The following is a 20717-nucleotide window of genomic DNA, read 5'->3' as shown; positions in this document are numbered from 1 at the left end:
TAACGCCCACGCATCGGACCATAAGGCAGAAAAGATGATTCCTTTAGTTGTCAGTACTTTACTGAAAGTGACGGAATCCAGCAGCAGGTGTTGAAGTTTGATTCGCTGAATAACGAAACATCGGAGACAATTGCAAAGATTTGTCTAGGTACTTCACAGCAACTGCAAATTCCATGACATAAATTAATCGCTTTTTGTATAGACAGTATCAATAGAAACTTCGGAGGGCTTCATCGACGCGATCAACGGAATGTTTCGCCAAATGAAAGAACAAGGAAAACATGTGAAACGCGATGCCCTGCCCTTATTCTCCATAATACTGTATCCAGCACTGCTGGAGTCTTTTAACTGTCGAGGTTGAAATAATCATCGTGAAAATATCAAATAATTTTTTAGTATACACGGTGAGGACAGAGAAGTTGAAAGAATTCTGCTTGTACGTTGACAGACATCAGATTCTCTGTCGTTAATGCCCGCAGTCGACAGAATTCTTACTTAACTTTGGATTCCATTAAAAAATATTTCCCATTTACCTATCCTTTGGATATATAGTCAAATTTCCCCAAAAATCTCTTTACATCAGTTACAGGTTTCAACCAGCTTTGATGTGAGCTTCACCTCTTTTCGTGAGCACTTAGCGCTTCGACCTCTGGCACTTTATTGCAACGATTTGCCAGTTGACTATTAGCTTTTCAATACTTTCCTCCGGAACTTGTCGTCTAGTGGGTAACGTTGCTGCCTCTGGATTGCGTGGTCCTGAGTTCGATTCCGGCCGGGTCGGGGATTTTCTCAGCCCGGTAATTGGGTGTTTGTGCTGTCCTCGTTATTCCATCATCATTCAGGAAAAGGCGGGACTAGACAGTGAAAAGATGAGGAATTTGTACGGGTGCTGATAACCACGCTGTCGAGCTCCCCACAAACAAAAAAAAGATCATTATTTAATGCTCTCATCTATGTGCGGCATTTCTTTTGATCGTACACTGATACTTCCTGGATTCCTACAGCTATCGTTATCTGGGTTGGAGTTTCGCCCGACCTTAAAAACCCTCTGTGCACCACACACACACACACACACGCACACGCACACACACACACACACACACACACACACACACACACACACAGTCACTTACCTGACGTGTGGTGCACATCTGACGCATTTGGAGAGATCCTACAGCTTTCAACGCTATGGCGCAAGTTCAGGAAGTCGCAGCCTAACTGGAAAAATGGGAAACATTTCCAGTTGGTCTCTTATTGTAGCCATAAGCTTCTTTTCAAGGATGTTGATGTATACATTTTACTGTGCCATTGATGAAGACCAGACGACCTACTCCATGGGTAGAAATACATCCCCAAGCCGTCTGCCGTACTTAATGTTTGTCTGTCTGTGTTATACAGTAAGGCAAAAATTCATCACTTACTCTGCGATGCACGAACACTTCGCCATTGGAACCATGCAGATTAAATTTATACCCCTCTGGAAAGATTACTCAGTTCCACATCTCCAGCGTCGCATGTGCTTTTGCCCATTTTAGCAGCTTTTGTAGCATTGTTTTTGTCATTAGTCTTCTTTCTAGGTCAACGGGCAGCGGGTGCAGATTCTAGCAGTCTGTTTCTAACAGCTTTATGATGACAGGGGACGATCCATGTGAGAAAGTCCTTTCAATATCCATCTTGTTTGACGGTAGACGCCTTTTTTTCTCATTTCTCCCTGCATTTTTGAATATTTTCAGTGACCTCGAAATTGTAGAGTGACTAAAACGTCTCTCTCTGCGCACGCGCAGACCAACTGGTGCATGAGCAGGTATAGCGGCTTGCTTGTTCTTTGGCGTTAATTCTAATAACTGTGTGGACACTGCCTCATTGTAGATAACTGGCAACAAGCAGTTGGATGTTGGTGGAAAAGACGGTACGAAGTGAAACTATATATGCAATAATGTGTAATCGACGGCTTAACAACAGTGGATTGGTATAACCTGAAGGAAACACCCGCGAAAGAAGTAATTATTGGTGAAGCAATAAATAATTCCGCCGCTGTAGTTGTGACTGTCCACAGTGAATGACATATTCAATATCTTAAGGACTATACACATCGGTACCAGTTTAAAAAGTTTGTGAATATAAGTCGACCATAATTAACGAAGGTTTTTTTTTCAGTATGATGAGCGTAAAGCAAACACTCATGGTAATACACGTTATTGAAAATACTTTGGTATTGCTGGGGTTAAATTCGATTATTTGGGCAAGTCGCCGCGACCGTCGGAAGGTTACTGCTCAACCGGAAACACCCCTCTTGTTCTGCTAACGCATGTGGCGTTGTTCTCGTGCAGGGTGTTACATGGGCACGGCTACCCTCAGGCGGCAATGAGGATAACTCAAGTTCCAGTTCTGTCGATGTTCGTTGGTGTGCTCAAAAGCCAGTCAGATTCAATTTAAGCACACATTCGTATTTACTCTGTTTCTGTGGTACGTTATTGTTTTGGTGGAAGAGCGGTATCGCGTAGCACATGCTCGCGGTGTCGCTCGTCTCCAAATACAGGGCGGTGCGTAACGGTCAGCCGCTACAGGTCAGCAGGACGCCCACACGGCGCCCAGTGCACCATACTGGCTCGTATCGATTGCCTCGCAGGCGCGCGCCGCCCAGCTTCCGTCCTTAGCAAAACTGTCTCGAAATTGCGCAGGCAGCACCGGCCGTCGTGCACAAAGCTCGACCCGGGTAGCGCGACGTAAGGTACGTGCAGACAAGTGTGCGCGCTTGCGCAATTAGTCAAAAGCCGGGCGCGCTGCCGGGTGAGGGCAGTCGCCATGGAGACGGCGGAGAGGTCGGACGTGAGGCTGCAGCTGGCGGCGACGAAGCGCGGCCTGCCGTGCCTGGTGCTGGGCGGCTACAAGTACAGGCACGTGCGCGACGCCCCCGGCGGGGACATGGTGTGGCGCTGCACCAACAAGGCCTGCCACTGCACCGTGCGCACCGACCCGGGGCTCGGCACCGTCGTCAAGGCCTCCGGCACGCACACGCACGGCGCCGAGTCCAAGGCGCGCCTCTGCCTGGGTAAGCCGAGCCAGCGGCGTTGCCACACGGGGCAGCCCGGGAGGGAGACGTCGCAAATCCTCACCATTCGTTTTTCGAGCTTGCGTTAAGGTCGATCCACACTGGGCATCAGAACATCCCACAGTGGATTTCAGATGTTGCCGTTCACGCTAGCCGTCAGCGTAATGGATCGCAACGCAGCGGAAAGTCACCGTCAACGCTTCTCGGGCAGCAGGTACCGTATTGGAGATAGGAGGCCATAAAATGCAGGTGGTAGGGCGATGTGCTGAAGCAAGATGGTCTTGGGACTGCGCTTAAGACTTAGAGAGGACTGAACGCGCTGTTGCCGACCCTGCCGCAATCTACTGGGCAAGCAGCAGCGACCCGGTTGTCTAATGGCGCTATGTTACGGATAGGTTAAACTGCGATTTTCCGTTATCAGTGATTTCTATGAATGCTACTTTCCGGTAACTGTGATTCTGAACTGCTATTTTTCGCATTTAAGAATCGCAGTTAATCAATTCACAACTTGTGTCCCTGCACTATTTCTGCGATTTTTGCTACTCCGGTGATTTACTTGATTTTTTTTGCGACTAACGCAATTTGTGTAGCTTCTGCGCTTCACGCGATATCTGCAATTTATCACCGTAGATGTTACACTGTCATCAGTCGTAAGAAAGAAATGATCTGTGTCGATGCAACCGAGAAATATGTTAACGCTTGTACAGGCGATTATTTGTGAGTGCCTAATGTAACGTTTCAGTAACCCAACTGAAAAAAACGTACCTGAAATGGTATTATTAACATTTCCAACAATACTTCCTCAGTTTTTACGTGATACACGAAAGATACGCTGGCCCACAGACAAAATTTAATCTCAACAAATCCGTCAATATTGAGTATATTTTACTTATGTTCTTCCTTTGGCTTCAGTTTTATATTAATGGAACAAGTCAGAAAATATTGATAGTGTGATGTTGAATCGTAACACAAACTACCACATAGTAGTACAGGAATTCGTGTTTAGAATACGGATTCTAACCACGTCGTTACGTTCGCAAGTATCTGAACCGTATTGTCAGTCACTCAATACAGCAGTAATTCAAAATATCAGTGATAGCAGAAATGGAAAAGTTGGCACAGCGTCTTTACACTGTCTTCGTCAAGAAGTAAGTTTAGTTTCCCAGTTCGTGTATGCAGAGTGGGAAACCTCCCCCCACTCATTTGCTTTCATTACCAGAAGTGTTAGCAGTTTTATAATGTTAATTACGTTGCTAATAATTAGAAGCACCATAAAAGTATAAGAATACTCGTGACTCTCCAGAGGCAGTTCCCATTTCGATTACTTATTGTTCTATGTACCCATCCACATCTAGAAGAGAGAATCGTGAAAATTCAAAACGACGCTTGAAAAACTCGATGTGTAAAAGAGCCATTATTGATATCATAAGTGTGCAAAATGAGTATTGGTACAGTGTGTCATTGAAGTCATTACATGATTTGAAGGGGATGATAAATTAACCTGAACCACATTGTGAGTGAATTATGAACATTTCGTTCTGATCTTTCATCCCATAACCAAAAATTTTTGCCGTGTTTTTAGTGATAGACTTGCTAGAGTTTGCTGATCCGTCCACCCCTCTCTCAGTTGTTGGTTGTGATGACCCTGACCTGTAGCGTAGCCCAAGGTCTAGGTTACGTTGGAAGATTGCGTGTTTTAAGGTTCGTGGTGTAGAAGCGAAAACGGTGGAAAGCACTGGGCTTACAGTTACAAGTTGACATTGGGAATTTTACTAATGCAGTACTTGAAAATATAGACAAAAGTGTAACTGCGTATTGTACTGTACGAAAAAATGTCCGTCCTGTGAACACAGTTGTTAAACATTGGGTAAAAGATACATAGTAGATACCACATTGCATTTTTAGTAGTACAGTACGATATATGTATGTAATACGCATAAAAATACCCATCGGAGCCTTATCTGTTTTTGAAATTACCATGCAGGTTTACCTTTTATGATGATCGGTGTGTTTAAAATAAGTCACGGAAATTCCAGTCTCCGCGAAAGGTCTGTCTATTAGCATAACCTTTATTCGGCCTTCACGTTCCTCGGCTGCACTATTTCTCAGTCGAGCATATAATTCTCTGAGAGCATTTCTTCAACAGTAAGCATGTAATACATTCACATCGTGAGATACAAGGGTCTTAGAACGAAGTAAAGACGTAGGATAACACATGGCATATGGTATCTAATGTTAACTGCGCTTTTTGTTTGCTGCTTGCGACTTCTAGCTGCGACTTGTCGCAGAAATCGCAGTTAAAATCAAGTTTCTACGATTCATCTTTGCCTTACAAAATTAAAAACAAGAAGACTTAAATTATTCATAAGAAATGACGATGAATTTTACAATTACGAGATGTAGGTAATTCAAATTGAACGAGGAAAAAATTGATTGATAGCGTGTCACAAAGAAAAACAGTAGTACGAACTTATGGCGTCAGATGGCACCCGGCGTTGAATGTCATCTGCGCGTTTTAGGTGCTACTAGAGACTTTTCACGGAAATCGCATCTATACTCCGTTCATCATAAGAATAAACCTGATGTAAACAAATACAAACGCGATGATCGGTCAGAAGCCGCAGCACATATACACTGATGTAGTTAGGCTCTTGGAAGTAGGTCCTACATTCGGCCTTCACATTCCTCGGCTGCACTATTTCTCAGTCGAGTATATAATTCTCTCAGAGCATTTCTTCAACAGTAAGCATGTAATACATCCACATTGTGAGATACAAGGGTCTTAGAACGAAGTAAAGACGTAGGATAACACATGCATTAGACATATTATTGCTGAGTTAGGTTAAATGAAAATTGTAACATATTCTATGCTTTGGTTATGTAGTTTTTATTTCAAAAACAGTGTATAGTCACAGCCTTTGCACTGTTGTGCTCTGTGTCGCTGTAGAAAACGGTTAAAAAGTACCGAGAAGTAGGTTCTTAATATTTGTCATAAGTTTACATAGATAATCGACTTTGAACTTATCCGAGGAACTGTATTAGATACAGATGCAACCAAAGCGCTAGTAGGTAGACAGCGGAATCGGTAGCGTGACAGCTTGCTGACTTATTGCTGCACTGGTAGGCTGGTTAATCTCGCCTCAATCAATTATTTCCTCGTTCAATTTGAATTACCTACATCTCGTAATTGTAAAATTCATCGTCATTTCTTATGAATAATGTAAGTCTTCTTGTTTTTAATTTTATAAGGCAAAGATGAATCGTAGAAACATGAAAAACAGTCATTATCACATCATCGAGCACTTCATACAAATGCTTTATTTTTACATTTTCCACTGCACCATTACAATAAGAACCCAACTGAACTGATATGGAGCCAAGTTAAGGGATTTGGCCCGAGAGGTAACAGGACCGTTAAGCTGCCAGATGTACTGGATCTAACGCACGCAGCTTTTTCATATCACTGCGAACGGTGGCCGGATATAGAATGACACGTCATGAAAGGAGAAAATGCGATGCCTTGGTGGCTTCGTGGATTCGGTTGTTGATCGACTCGTTATCAACGTAGCAGATGACAGTTCCAGTACTGATGTATTTCTCGGATTCGGATAAGGAAGGAGCTAAGAGATTACCAGACGACTGACTGTAATTAATACCTTAATTGGCTTCAGTATTCAACAGTACGGTGAAATCCCTGCAGTATGCTTTTGCATCACACATGGTTCGCTCAGAAAAATTGCTCTCTGTTAGGAATTTTCATCACTCTTGTTTGTGATAATACCGACAAGTGAGAACGAGAGCATTTTGCGCTTTCCGTGTGGTGACCTAAGAAGCGCGCGGTAGAGCTGGAGAATTGCTGAATATTATTTCATTCTGTTTAAAAATTAAATGACATTCGAAGCTATACTGTTTCTTTACCCGTCTCTCTTTACGTGTGAACTGCAAGTGCCCACATCATTGGACCGATGGTTGGCCAGTGCTGTCCAAGTTTGATGCGCCGGTAAAGCTGTTGCCCCCTCATTATCGCTCAGTCCATGTGCATAAAACGTGTCCTTATGAACGTGCTTTACTGTACTGGTCACAACTTGTCTTCCTCTCCACATGAAACAAAATCCAATGAGATGCAAGCAAACGCGGAAGAATACATGGCGTAATGTTTTATTCTTATGATGAACTGAGTGCAGACAAGAGGGTCACAGGAAGAAGAACGAAATTCGACCAACAGATGGCACACGGCGTTGAATGTTAAAGACCGCTTGACTCTCCTAGGTGTGACTGAAGTCGTAACCAAATTCTATAAAGTTGTTATTGTGATATCTGTGACTTCTCAATCACTGTGACTTCTCAATCACTGTGACTTCTCAATCACTGTGACTTCTCAATCACTGTGTTTATTAACAAATACGCGACTTCTTGCTCACTCCTACGCTATATAGTTGCGAGTGAGTCAGCTGCTGCGCGGTTCATGTGAGGTACCGCTGTTGCTTTTGTTAGCATCCTGTTCAAGGAAGCGAAGGGAACAGCAACACGGGTGAACTTCAGCGTCTTGGCCAGGAACTGCTGCCATTTGAACACCGTATCTTCAGTTATTTCCGTATTTCTCCTGAACAATAATAGTAGCGTTACACAACGCATCGAAACGATAATCCTGAGCCTCAGTCGTTCGTCGTTCATTGTTTATTCGCGTGATAGAGATCGAAAATAATTAGCTATGCATCCAAGAAATTTTTTAAACGACTGTTCGTAATGATATTGTATTATTACTGTTGATGTAATGATATTATATTATTACTAGGTACAGGCCAAGTCATTGGATAGGAGTAATTATGATGTACGTGGTGATTCCGTGATGATGATTGAGATTTTCAGGGATGATGGACGAAGTATTAATATAAGGAGAGGGATTCTGGTCCGGAAATAACAAAGAGTCGAAAGTTGTAGGAAATAATGATTCTGATATCTCTTGACAGTGGAATTCACGCCGCGGGACTGTGTCGGTAAGTTTGGAGGGTAGGCAACTTTCAGAGGTGGCAGTATGGACCAAAACAAGAAAAAATGTCGTAAACGACGACATTAAAATGTCTACCTCAAGAGCTGTTGGCACTTCTTCAGTGGAAGAGATGCTTCACATTACCGAAGATGAAAAATGCTTATAGCTGTTAAGGTATGCATTTTAGATCCTTTGTTTATTAGATATTTTATTCTTGTTTTGATCCATACTGAGAGTTGCCTGCCCTTGAATTTTAGAAACAAAAAGGTTTGAAATTGTATGTTAACTTTGTTGGCAGTTTGAAAGTGCTGTCATGCGCAATTTACAGTATCTGCTACTAGAACAGGGCAACAGTTTTAGCCGAGAAGTAATAAAGATCTTATTGTTTCCCTTGTTTTTCTGAAATGCGGAGGTCGCATCAGGTATTGATAATATTCTCTTGAATCGTGTCGATATTTTGAAAGGTTTTAAACGATAGAAAAGTTTTCAACGGTATCTCTCCTTTAGTTTTTCAGTAATGCGCGGAATAGATTGTATGATCTTTGTGAAGAGTGTCCATTGTGAATCATGCTTTACCTTGTAAAATTGTACTACGTGTCAATAGAATCTTCTCAGTTTCAATTTCATTGGAGTCGGCGCGGACTTACCGTAACGCGAATGTATTTTCCATCCATCCATCTCATGATGATGAAGTGGCCTGGCCATGTCTTTCATGGTTGTCTGCATCTAAGGACATCAAACGCTTGCTGCTAAATACCGCGCGCGCGCCGTGTCGATTCGCTTCCAGATATGTTGGCAAGCAGCATGGAAGGCAAAACCCATATCACTAGATTCGGTATCACTCACCTGCTAAATATTAGTGTCTCAGAAACCACTCTCTGGACAGATCACTACCATGGCTCTGCTGGCGCTGTGATCATGCTTTCCGTAAAGGATGATCCCTCATAACACCACATTTACCACTCATTGCTTAGCTGGTCGGCGAGACGCTATTTCGTTTCCTTTGGTGTGAACATACCACCAATTGACGAACGTTCTCATCCGTTCTGTTGACGTGCAGTGTGGATCGTCGTCATGCGTCGAAAGAAGTGCCAAAAGAAATAGAAGAAGAATGGGTAGCTTTTAGAAATGAAATACTGAAGGCAGCAGAGGATCAAGTAGGCAAAAATACGAGGACTAGTGGAAACCCTTCGTTAACAGAAGAGGTGTTGAATTTGATACGAAACAAGGCCCCGGGAGTAGAGAACATTCCATTAGAACTACTGATAGCCTTGGTAGAGCCAGCGCTGACAAAACTCTACCATCTGGTGAGCAAGACGTCTGGGACATGTGAAATATCCTCAGACTTCAAGAATAATATAATTATTCCAATTCCAAAGAAAGCAGGTGTTGACAGGTGTGAAAATTACCGAAATATCAGTTTAATACGTCACGGCTGCTAAATACTAACGCGAATTCTTTACAGACGAATGGAAAAACTGGTAGAAGCCGACCTCGGGGAAGGTTAGTTTGGATTCCGTAGAAATATTGGAACACATGAGGCAATACTGACCCTACGACTTATCTTAGAAGATGGATTAAGGACAGGAAACTTAAGTTTCTAGCATTTGTCGACTTAGAGAAATCTTTTGACAATGTTGACTGGAATACTCTCTTTCAAATTCTGGAGGTGGCGGGGGTCAAATACAGGGAGCGAAAGGCTATTTACAATTTGTATAGAAACCAGATGGCAGTGATAAGAGTCGAGGGACATCAAAGGGAAGCAGTGGTTGAGAAGATAGTGAGACAGGGTTGTAGCCTATCGCCAATGTTATTTAATCTATAGATTGAGCAAGGGGTAAACGAAACAAAAGAAGAATTTGGAGTAGGAACTAAAATCCATGGGGAAGAAATAAAATCTTTGAGGTTCGCCGATGACATTGTAATTCTGTTGGAGACAGCAAAGGACCTGGAAGAGAGTTGAACGGAATGGACAGTTTCTTGAAAGGAGGATATAAGATGAACACCAACAAAATCAAAACGAGGATAATGAAATGTAGTCAAGTTAAATCAGGTGAGGCTGATGGAAGTAGGCTAGGAAATGACACTTTAAAGTAGTAGATGAGTTTTGCTGTTTAGGGAGCAAAGTAACTGATGGTCGAAGTAGAGAGGATATAAAATGTAGACTGGCAATGGCAAGGAAAGCGTGTCTGAAGAAGAGAAATTTGTTAACATCGAGTATAGATTTTAAGTGTGAGGAAGTCGTTTCTGAAAGTATTTGCATGGAGTGTAACCATGTATGGAAGTCAAACATGGACGATACATAGTTTAGACAAGAAGAGAATGGGATCACAAATTTAGTATTGGAGGGCAGCGTGGAGGGCATAGATCGTAGAGGGTATAAATCGTAGAGGGAGGCCAAGAGATGAATACACATGGCAGATTCAGAAGGATGTAGGTTGCAGTAGTTACTTAGTGATGAAGCAGCTTGTACAGGATTCAGTAGCATCGAGAGCTGCAACAAACCAGTCTCTTTACTGAACACCACAACTACTGCTAAGAAATCGCAGGATACTCGAACACACTTCAGTGACTTAAAAGGCAATAGGCAAATCTTGAAGGCTAACACTCAGACTACAGTAGTAATTATATGTACAACAATAAATATTAAGGGGTCAAAATCTATGCCCAAGTGACAAAATATGTAGACATTGAACAAGTTGCAATTAAAAGATATTTTAAAACACATCAAATATGGCACTCAAATAATTTGAGGCACCAAAAGGTAAATTTAACACTTGAGACATCGAGTGGTGGAGAACCACAGGCAATCTAGCTTAGCGGGAGCACATGTCAATGAAGTAACGAGTACCTTACCCTCAGAGGGCAGAACAGACTGTACCAGGAAATGAACAAAGCTCCAACACCCACATCCATAACTATGGGTCATTAATCAAGGGTAAACCTTCTGCGTCGACATTAGGCCCAGATATTGCCGACCAACAGAGCTCTACCGACCACCGGCCGCTTAGGCTGAAATTCAGATCAGATCGATACCTGAAGTATTGAAGATGCAGTTCTGATTCAGGTATCACCAGAAGTGACAATTTGATATTTGATCTGTCAATTTCATGTTTCTCATAATTACACCTATACAACGTTTTGGCAGGATGTTATTTACAATGCTCTAAATACTAATTTATCTAATATTTTCACTCTTGTGCCCCCAATACCTGTTGTAAGGAATTTTTAATTTTTTCTAAACCAAATTTTGAAGCAGTGTAAGTGTACTAAAAGACAATGTAACGTTTTATTAAAAGCAACACTCAAACTGGAAATAATGCCGCCACCAGGAATATTGTTTCTTCATTTCTCAAATCCACTGGGTAAATGTTTAGAAAATAGTGAAGTTTACGAGAATCTGAATATCTAGCCGGTACTGCGTTAATTTTCATCATTTTTAGACTAAAGTGAGCTGTTGTGAAACGACAAATTTTTCATTCATTAATTATAGTTGCTCCCTTACAAATTTTATCCATGCATCATGTGATAGAGACATGTACGTCACGTAAATTAAGTTACGTGCTCATAACCTCATAGGCAAAAACTTAACAGACCGAAGTCGCACATCCTACCACTGTAGTATAATAAACCACAATCTGAACAACGTCTTTTGAAGAAATCTTTAGTGCAGTGAATCACTGAAACAACATATTTTCGTAATACGCGCGTATATATATGATAAACATTCATTACGCCGTGTTAGTTTCCAAGGTAGTGGTCCCTTCTGACGTTAATAGCTGGTGAGAGAAGGTAAAGGGTTTGTAACTTTTGTGGCGTGGTGTTTTCCCCTTGATTCCGTTTGTTCGTAAAATTTGTCTGGTAATTCCAGTAACCGAGGACATAGTCTACAGTATCGCTACGTTCGTTTCGAGTCGGATACAGCTCATTTACATGTATTGTAATAGCAAAAGCCGCACTGCAGCACTCGTCTCCAAGCACGGAGGCGTAGTTGTATCCATGCCGTCCTTGGAGGTTAAAATATAACATACTTCATACATTAAATAGATTCTAACCTAACCATCTTGCGCCCTTAAGCTCTGTGAACAGCTCCCTGTACGTCACATGCGCTCTCTCTCTCTCTCTCTCTCTCTCTCTCTCTCTCTCTCTCTCACACACACACACACACACACACACACACACACACACACACACACACACACACACCTCCCGCTTACTGCGACCGACAGCCTACCAATGTAGTCAACAACCTGTTCCAAGAAACTACAACCAAAGATTCAAGTAACAGGCGACCGAAGCGTCACCCGGCGACGAGACAGAAACGCATCGCGCCAGTAAGCAAAGCTGTATCTCACACAATGATCTAGAATGCAAACTGCAAAAATTCTAGCAGGTGGTAGATACTACAAATCGCACTCTCCCTAAAGAAGTTTGTAAAGAGAGAGAGTACTAAAATTTTGTAATGGGTCAGTCTTGGATTCGTAACACCAACCAGAGGAGGAGGAGGATTGAGGGAGCAGAGATGACTACTAAGACCTCCAACTGGTTACAAACTTACAGTTGTGAAATAAGGAATGATATTGGTCTGAAAATCATTCTTCAGAAAATAGAGTGGTGAAGAAAGAAATGGCATGAACACATTCAAAGGATTCCAGAAGAACGAATATTTAAAACATGTAGAAATATACACTTCGAAGGAAAAGGAGTGTCGGGTGTTCTAAGACTATGTGGAAAGATAAGCTGCATTCTACTTGAAATTGACTATTACTGATGATGATGAAACAGCTATCTCGTAGCACCTGCACAAAATGATATTCTGATAACATTTCGCATTTCACGCAGCATCTGCCATTAGCATTTATCCAATGACGACAACCCACCAGTAGCAGGCTGAAGATTGTTACCCAGTAACTGCACTTCCTCGAGAAAGTGCGGAGAAACAGCCATTTTATAAGCGGACGCGAATACGAACACTTTTCGACAATATTCAGCCATAGTTGGACACCAGAATCGTCGTGAAGATACCAGCAGAAGAGGAATATGACACGGTCTAAGAAATCTGAATGTTTCGCTGTAAATGACAACGGCCATGGATGTCTGCAGAGTTACATATATGGAGCAACACAGTGTACTGTGGCTGCGAGCGCTTTAGAATTGATGCGGCAACTCGACAGTCAGTTACGCGGTAACGTATCTCCGACAACGACGTGCAGCTGCCGAGAAGGCGAGTTGTAAAAGAGCTCGATAAAAGGGAAAGAGACGGGCGGTGTGAGACTGCGCGGTCGAGGAAGAGGCGGAGGAGGAAGGCGGCTCGGCGCGGCGCCGGAGGGAGAACGGGGATGGAGGGCGGAGGCCGGGCCGCCATCGACCGGCCGAGGCAGTCGCGTGCGGGTGCGACATGGAGACGGTGCAGCTGGTGCTGACGCGGCGCAACCGGCCGTGCGCCGTGCACAACGGCTACCGCTACCGCGTCGACCGCGTGGGCCGCGGCGGCACCGTCGTGGGCTGGCGCTGCGTGCGCGACTACTGCGACCGGTGCCGCGGCCGCATGACCACCTGCGGCTCCGCCGTCGTCCGCGTCTCGCCGCACACCTGCTCCCAGCCGCAGCCGCCGGCGCAGCAGCGGGAGCCCGAGCCGGAGCAGCCGCCGGCGGAGGCGGACGACGAGGGGGGCGGTCCGCGCAGGAGGCGGCAGCCCAAGCGCCGGCGCAAGCGGGCGCTGGCCGAGGACGGGGCGGAGGCGGGCGCGGCCCTAGCCGACGACACCGGTGCGTCGGCAGCGCGGTGAGCCGCCCGCCAGGCCGCGCCTTCGGGGCCCCTTCTTCATACATCCCCCTCTACCGGCTTCCGAGTTCGACCGTATTCTATGTTTTAATACACCGGCGGGAAGCAAATAACGCTCTGTCGGGTACAGTCGCGTACGATTGTTACAGTACGTTTGTGCTGGAGCCTAGCAGCACTACCGAGCGCGGCGGCGCAGTGGTTAGCACACTGGGCACGCGCGTTCGGGAGGCCGACGGGTTCAATCCCGCGTACGGCCATCCTGAGATAGGTTTTCCGTCATTTCCCTAAATTGCTCCAGGCAAATCCCGGGATGGATCCTATGAAAGGGCACGGCCGACTTCCTTCCCTAATCCGATGAGACCGATGACCTCGTAGTTTGGTCTCTTCCCCCAAAACAAACCAACCCTAGCAGCACTCATATCGCTTTGTCATCAGCATCGTCCTCAGTCCTGAAATTGAAGTAGCTGTACACCCTCAACATCATTGGAACTACTGTAATCAAGCCTGACCTCTCCCCCCTCTCTCTCCCCCCCCCCCCTCTCTCTCCCCCCCTCTCTCTTTCTCCCCCCCTCTCTCTTTCTCCCCCCCTCTCTCTTTCTCCCCCCCTCTCTCTTTCTCCCCCCCTCTCTCTTTCTCCCCCCCTCTCTCTTTCTCCCCCCCTCTCTCTTTCTCCCCCCCTCTCTCTTTCTCCCCCCCTCTCTCTTTCTCCCCCCCTCTCTCTTTCTCCCCCCTCTCTCTTTCTCCCCCCCTCTCTCTTTCTCCCCCCCCTCTCTCTTTCTCCCCCCCTCTCTCTTTCTCCCCCCCCTCTCTCTTTCTCCCCCCCCTCTCTCTTTCTCCCCCCCTCTCTCTTTCTCCCCCCCCCTCTCTCTTTCTCCCCCCCCCTCTCTCTTTCTCCCCCCCTCTCTCTTTCTCCCCCCCTCTCTCTTTCTCCCCCCCCTCTCTCTTTCTCCCCCCCTCTCTCTTTCTCCCCCCCTCTCTCTTTCTCCCCCCCTCTCTCTTTCTCCCCCCCCTCTCTCTTTCTCCCCCCCTCTCTCTTTCTCCCCCCCTCTCTCTTTCTCCCCCCTCTCTCTTTCTCCCCCCCTCTCTCTTTCTCCCCCCCTCTCTCTTTCTCCCCCCCTCTCTCTTTCTCCCCCCCTCTCTCTTTCTCCCCCCCTCTCTCTTTCTCCCCCCCTCTCTCTTTCTCCCCCCCTCTCTCTTTCTCCCCCCCTCTCTCTTTCTCCCCCCCTCTCTGTGCCCCCCCTCTCTGTGCCCCCCCCTCTCTCTCTCTCTCTCTCTCTGCAAAACTGATGAGTGCTTCATGTGCCCAATTGAACCGATCCGTTCTTTTTAGTCGACGAGTTTCAAAAACTTTTCACTCCAGTTCTGTTCAGTACTACTTCATTAGTTATGCAAATTACGCGTCTAATCTGCAACATTCTTCTTATAATCATATTTCAAACTCCTCTGTTCTCCTCCTATCGGAAATTTGTATTAGATGCTAACAAGTTCCTCTTTTTTCGCACTGTAGCCAGTCCACATTTTATATCCCTATTACTTCGAACATCAGTTATTTTGCTCCCCAAACAGCAGAACTGATCTACTCCTTTTAGTTTCTCATTTCCTAATGTAATTCCCTCAGCATAGCGTGATACAATTAAACTGTGTGCCATTACGCTGCTTCACGTGCACATTTAAATTACAGGCGCACTCAGTTAGTTCAGTATTCTCGTCGTGCAAGCTCTCCGCCGTTCTTTTCGTAGCTGCTTATTATGCATTTATCTGGGTATCATCAGTCAACTGTTTACTTCTTCTTGTCCCATTCCAAGTCACGGTCCTTTCTTAAGCATCCTTCCACATAATGCGGTCGTTGTCGTTCAGTTCTCGTAGGAAACTCCTTTTTTCCTCCTGTTTCAAATATTTGATTTTCCTCCACGTTCACCACCACCACCTAAACACGGCTGCTCTCGGTCGTTAAGTGAAGGCCGTCGGCCACTGCATCGTACATGGTGAAATTTGGTATTCCCGTCACACTCTGGACACTGTGGTTCACGGAATATTGAATTCTCTAATGGTTTCCGAAATGAAAAGTCCCATGGGTCTGGCTCGAACTGCCATTCCGCGTTCAAAGTCTGGTAATTCTCGTCGTGCGGCCACAATAACGTCGGAAACCTTTCCACATCAATCGCCTGAGTACCACTGACAGCTCCATTGCCGTTGCCTAGTCGGATTAGCTCAGGGCCCCTGTCTTCTCAAGGCCCGTACTATACAGTCTCTCTCCTTGTATCGGATATGTGGGTTTTGGTTGAGGGGACGAGCTCGTTGGCAGATGGTGAAATGTTATTTGCGAGTTATATCGTGAAGGTGCGGTTTAGGAGCATCGAGCATACGCGGGAATTCGGATTGGGGGTCAGGAGGGATTGTCCCTAGGAATTGGATGAGGTCTTATGGGGAGGTTTGGGAACGTTGATAGAAGTGCTGGCCTTTTCTTGAAGAATTTGTAGGGTTTTAGGAATGTTATGAACATTGTGTATCTGAGTGTTTAGAAGGAATCGGGGACCATCCACAGCTATTATTAGGAATATTTTTTGGGGTATTTTGTCTTTCATCGTATGCGTGTCGGTGGTCATCAACCAGATTTCGAAGCCGCAAGTTATCACTGGAAGTATCAATGTTTTGAGCATCATGAATTTCGTCTTAAATGATAATCCGTTTCCTTTGGTTAGTGCATACAGATGACAGATAAGCCCTTGACCCTTATTACAGATATGCCCTGCATGTTCTTGAAAGGTTAGTCTGTAGTCAGATTTCGAGGTATTTGATAGGTACGTTGTTTTTATCAAGTGATGGATGACATTCTGTGGTATGCTTTTGTAGGTAAAAATGATGACCTGCGTTTTGTCGGCGTTTATTGTTATTTTCCATGCCGAGCCTAGTGATGAACATCGTCTAGGTGTTGCGGGAGCTTCATAGCTATGTTTGGAACGTTGCTCCTACTTTTATATATCTCCGTGCCATCGGCAAAGAAGGCAAGATGGCTCCCCATCTGCTGGGCATGTCACTTGTTTACACTGAGTATAAGGTGGGACCCATAACGGAACCATGCGGCATCCCTGCAGCTGCGCTAATGCATTGCCCTTCTGTACCTTGTGTACGCGACGCTACCGCAATCTTTGCATTGTGAGACTACTACAGCTGCGCGATTCGAGCAGACACATACTTCACGCTGAGATAGACTACGTTGCAAAACGTGCTGCCAGGCAGTGCGCATGCGCAGCGGGCAGGGGCGAAAGTCATTGGCCAGATCATTTACTTCCGGTGCCTCGAAGTTTTACGACACGAAATTGTCAGTGGCGTGTGATTTTAGGTTAGGTGGCGCATTTCAGCAAACACAACATGAAAGTGGGGAAATTTAGAAAATTGGTAGCTTATGGCAAGTTATGCTATGCGTAGATGATGATTGCGAGACGTTAAACATTTTTTTCTGTATCCCGTTGGTAACGAGTGGATTTTCCTAATTTTGGAGTGCTGGATTCACTGGCAATTCCATTATAGATATACGGCAGAACCAAAAACAATACTAGTAAACATAAAAGGAATTAAAATGAACAAGAAATACCTATCGTTTTATAATCATTACAAGGCAATACGGCAGACGAGACAATCTTTCGTGCTGTAGCAGTGAAAGACTTAACGGTGTCGGTCTCACTGAGCAAAATAATTCAGTAAGGAAAGCAAGATTAATAGAGAACCCTATCTGCAGTTAGAAAATGCTTTATATGCTCTGAGGTCAGTATGAAGCCACCCGGAAGATACAGACGTTACAGCCAGCATATATAGCACAGCTGCACAAATACGGAAGTTACTTAAAGAATACAGTGTGGAGTCAATTGCGAAAAGCTTTGATGTCTGAGAAATTTTAACTGCCGAAACTATTGGTATCACAAATATCTTAGGGCGAGGGGGGGGGGGGGGGGGGGGGAGTTAGGAAAGCGACGTGGAAGGGACGAATGAAAAACACGACTTGCCAAAAGAAACTCGGTGATCTCGTTCCAGTTCCGACGATAATCATTCTCGCCTTCAGTATCTTAATTCCTTACGGGGTTTTTGAAGTCTGTTAAGGTGATCCGTGAATTGTTCTGGAGTCATTCTTACGCTAACTGAGTACCTCCTGAGTCTTCGCTAATATGTTGTTTTAACTTCTTCGCTGAACACTACAGCTGTCCTCTTCTATATCCAATCACGAATCCAAACATCTTTGTTGTTTCTCTTCTCATCTGTACTGATTTCAGAGAAGCGTGAATTAAACCACTACTAATTTACCCAGTTTTCATTTCTAGTTGGATAATTACGCTGTGGCATTCACAAAATGTTGAAACTGAAATGAACTAGCGCGCAACGTTGGTTTCAAGAAAAGAATTTCGGGATCTGTTGTCTCTGTGTGAACTCGTCCTCTGACTTCCGATACCGTGACTTTCAACCACTCCACGCTGCTTCAGAAATAACAAAAGAAACGCGAAGCGACAACTTTCGAAACATGAATAAAAACGAAATGCGCGTGTGGCAAAATTGCCGGTGGTGTCCCTCCTGGGGAGTTCACCGACCCAGTGCAAGTCTGTCTGACGCTACTGCAGGGACTTGATCGTCGATGGTGAAGTAACATCCACACCCACGCAGTCGCGAGCGGAGGAAATCCCTTACTCGACAGGGAATCTAACCCGGAACACTGTATTTGAGTCAGCAAAGGTAACTAGAGACCCCGAGCTGCTCGCTGGCGAAACATAAGCAAATTAGTATGCACACGTCGGTGGATAAAACGACAGTGCAGTGCAGTATAGTATTAGACAGAGTGTGTGGCTTGGCTTCTCATTAGCACATTTCCAGGCAAATTGACCCCACTCGGAGTTATCACTTCCACAACAAACTGAAATTTTGATGCTTCTCAGTAAAATTTTTTATATTTTCCACCCTCGTCATTAACTAAAATCTTCCGGCAGCCCCCCCCCCCCCCCCCCCACCTCTCTCTCTCTCTCTCTCTCTCTCTCTCTCTATATCTATCTCTATCGATCCCACCCATCTCGTCCTTCGCCGCCCTCTTCACCTTATGCCATCGATCTTCCCCAGCATTAACGTCTTTTCTTCATTCTTCTCATAATGTGCCTATGCCTATTTTTATTTCATTGTCAGGCCTCCCATGAGCAGTCTGGTTATAAGCTGCAGGGCACGAACTGATATTCCCAAGTGGGGTTCCATACGTCCAGGTACATCGAAACCGTCACGGTTATGGACCTTCCTGTCCCGACATCCCACCAAGACCCAATTTTACAAAATACTGTTACGAGCTTGGCCCCAGTACTGAAGTAACGCAAACTAAAGCATAAGCAGCATCATTTAGTTTTATTTATGTCAACAAGTTCACGTTGACAAGGTTGCCGTCCCGGCCGAGTGGTTCTAGGCGCTTCAGTCCGGAACCGCGCTGCTGCTACGGTCGCAGGTTCGAATCCTGCCACGGACATGGCTGTATGTGATGTACTTAGGTTCAAGTAGATCGAAGTCTAGGGGACTGATGGCCTCTGATGTTAAGCCCCATAGTGCTTAAAGCCATTCGAACCATTTTGACACGGTCGTCTCACAGATGGTGTTACATGTTTGCGTACCCTGTATCGACGATGCAAACATCTTCCATATCCATCAATGTTGGAGTCTTAACTGTGAATGTAGAACTAATCGTCGTGAAAATATCTAATAATTTTTCACTATACACGGTAGGGACCGAGAAGTTGAAAGAGTACTGCTTATATGTTGTCGATCATCAGACTCTACTATATCACTCAAAAACAATTGACTGTCGTTAATCTGCAGTTGAGAGAATTCCATTAAAACAGTTTTTTAACGCCATCGGGCCAGCTAAAATCATTTCAGATTTTTCGTTATTCCGATAAGTGAAATATACTTCATGTTTCTGCAGTCAGAGTTGGAAAAAGCAAAAAGCGTGGAACAGAATAAAGCCAGTTGAAATACGAACTACAGTAATCGGCACCCAAAGATATCTGCATGAAAGGAAGGCTGCCAGTTTTTTTTGCAAGCAAAAACCAAGATGAATTTGAACAAATCAGTGAATAATAATCCTAACGAAAATATATTTAATTTGATTTCGATATCTGAGGAAGAGACAGTGGCTTCCTATTCTAAAGCATTTGATTACTTAGAGAAATGGGCTATTTTCTTTCAGTAAATGCCAAATATTTGATTGGATGACGCTACATAAAGCCCCAATTGGGTGGTGATTTGACGACACTTTTATATAACTGTTTAACCCTGCTGTTCTGTTCACTTTTACTTGACATATATACTGTTCGGGTCAATATGACCCGACATATCAAAATGCTTTAGAAACATAAATTTTGGTACAGTTTTAGCTATCGACATTGTTGTTCTATTCCAGTACCTTGTTAGTAATAATAATAATAATAATAATAATAATAATAATGGTAATAATAATAATAATAACAATGCATACAACTTTATTGAGGGATATTTTTCATTTAAATATGCACATAAATTTGAAACAACAGACAGTTTCCATTACAGGCATTCAACTTAGAAAGCACTACAGTTTTTCCATACTTCTATTCTTATTGTTGACAGTTTAGACGTAAGTATTGACATTTTCTAACAACAGACAGTTGTCATTACAGATATTCATCTTAGAGCACACTACAGTACAGAACACACTACAGTTTTTTTATTACATTCCAACATAGAAAGCACTACAACTTTAGAATCCTCTCTTCTTACTGATTGTAGTTTAGGCACAAGTATTCACATAAATTTGAAACAACAGAATTTTCAATACAATCATCTTATAAAATACTACAGTTCTTTTCTTACTGCTTGCACTGTGGACACAAGTAG

General features: G+C 44.2%; 1 protein-coding gene across 14 annotated transcripts in view; it reads left to right on the top strand.

Moving 5' to 3' along the window:
- LOC124545007 (protein bric-a-brac 1-like) overlaps positions 1-20717 on the top strand; it is a 467428-nt gene that overhangs the window by 396724 nt on the left and 49987 nt on the right. The window contains exon 1 of one of the 14 annotated variants that reach the window (XM_047123777.1): positions 2773-3052. The exons of the other annotated variants lie outside the window; for them this stretch is intronic. Within the exon in view, the coding sequence (XP_046979733.1) occupies positions 2806-3052 (247 nt within the window). The 5' untranslated portion in view covers positions 2773-2805. Of the gene's footprint in view, positions 1-2772; positions 3053-20717 lie in introns of those variants that run through there. 14 annotated transcript variants of the gene reach the window in all.

Source organism: Schistocerca americana, chromosome 8 (assembly GCF_021461395.2).
Source record: "Schistocerca americana isolate TAMUIC-IGC-003095 chromosome 8, iqSchAmer2.1, whole genome shotgun sequence".
Taxonomy (NCBI): domain Eukaryota; kingdom Metazoa; phylum Arthropoda; class Insecta; order Orthoptera; family Acrididae; genus Schistocerca; species Schistocerca americana.
This window is presented reverse-complemented; position numbering and strand designations above follow the sequence as displayed.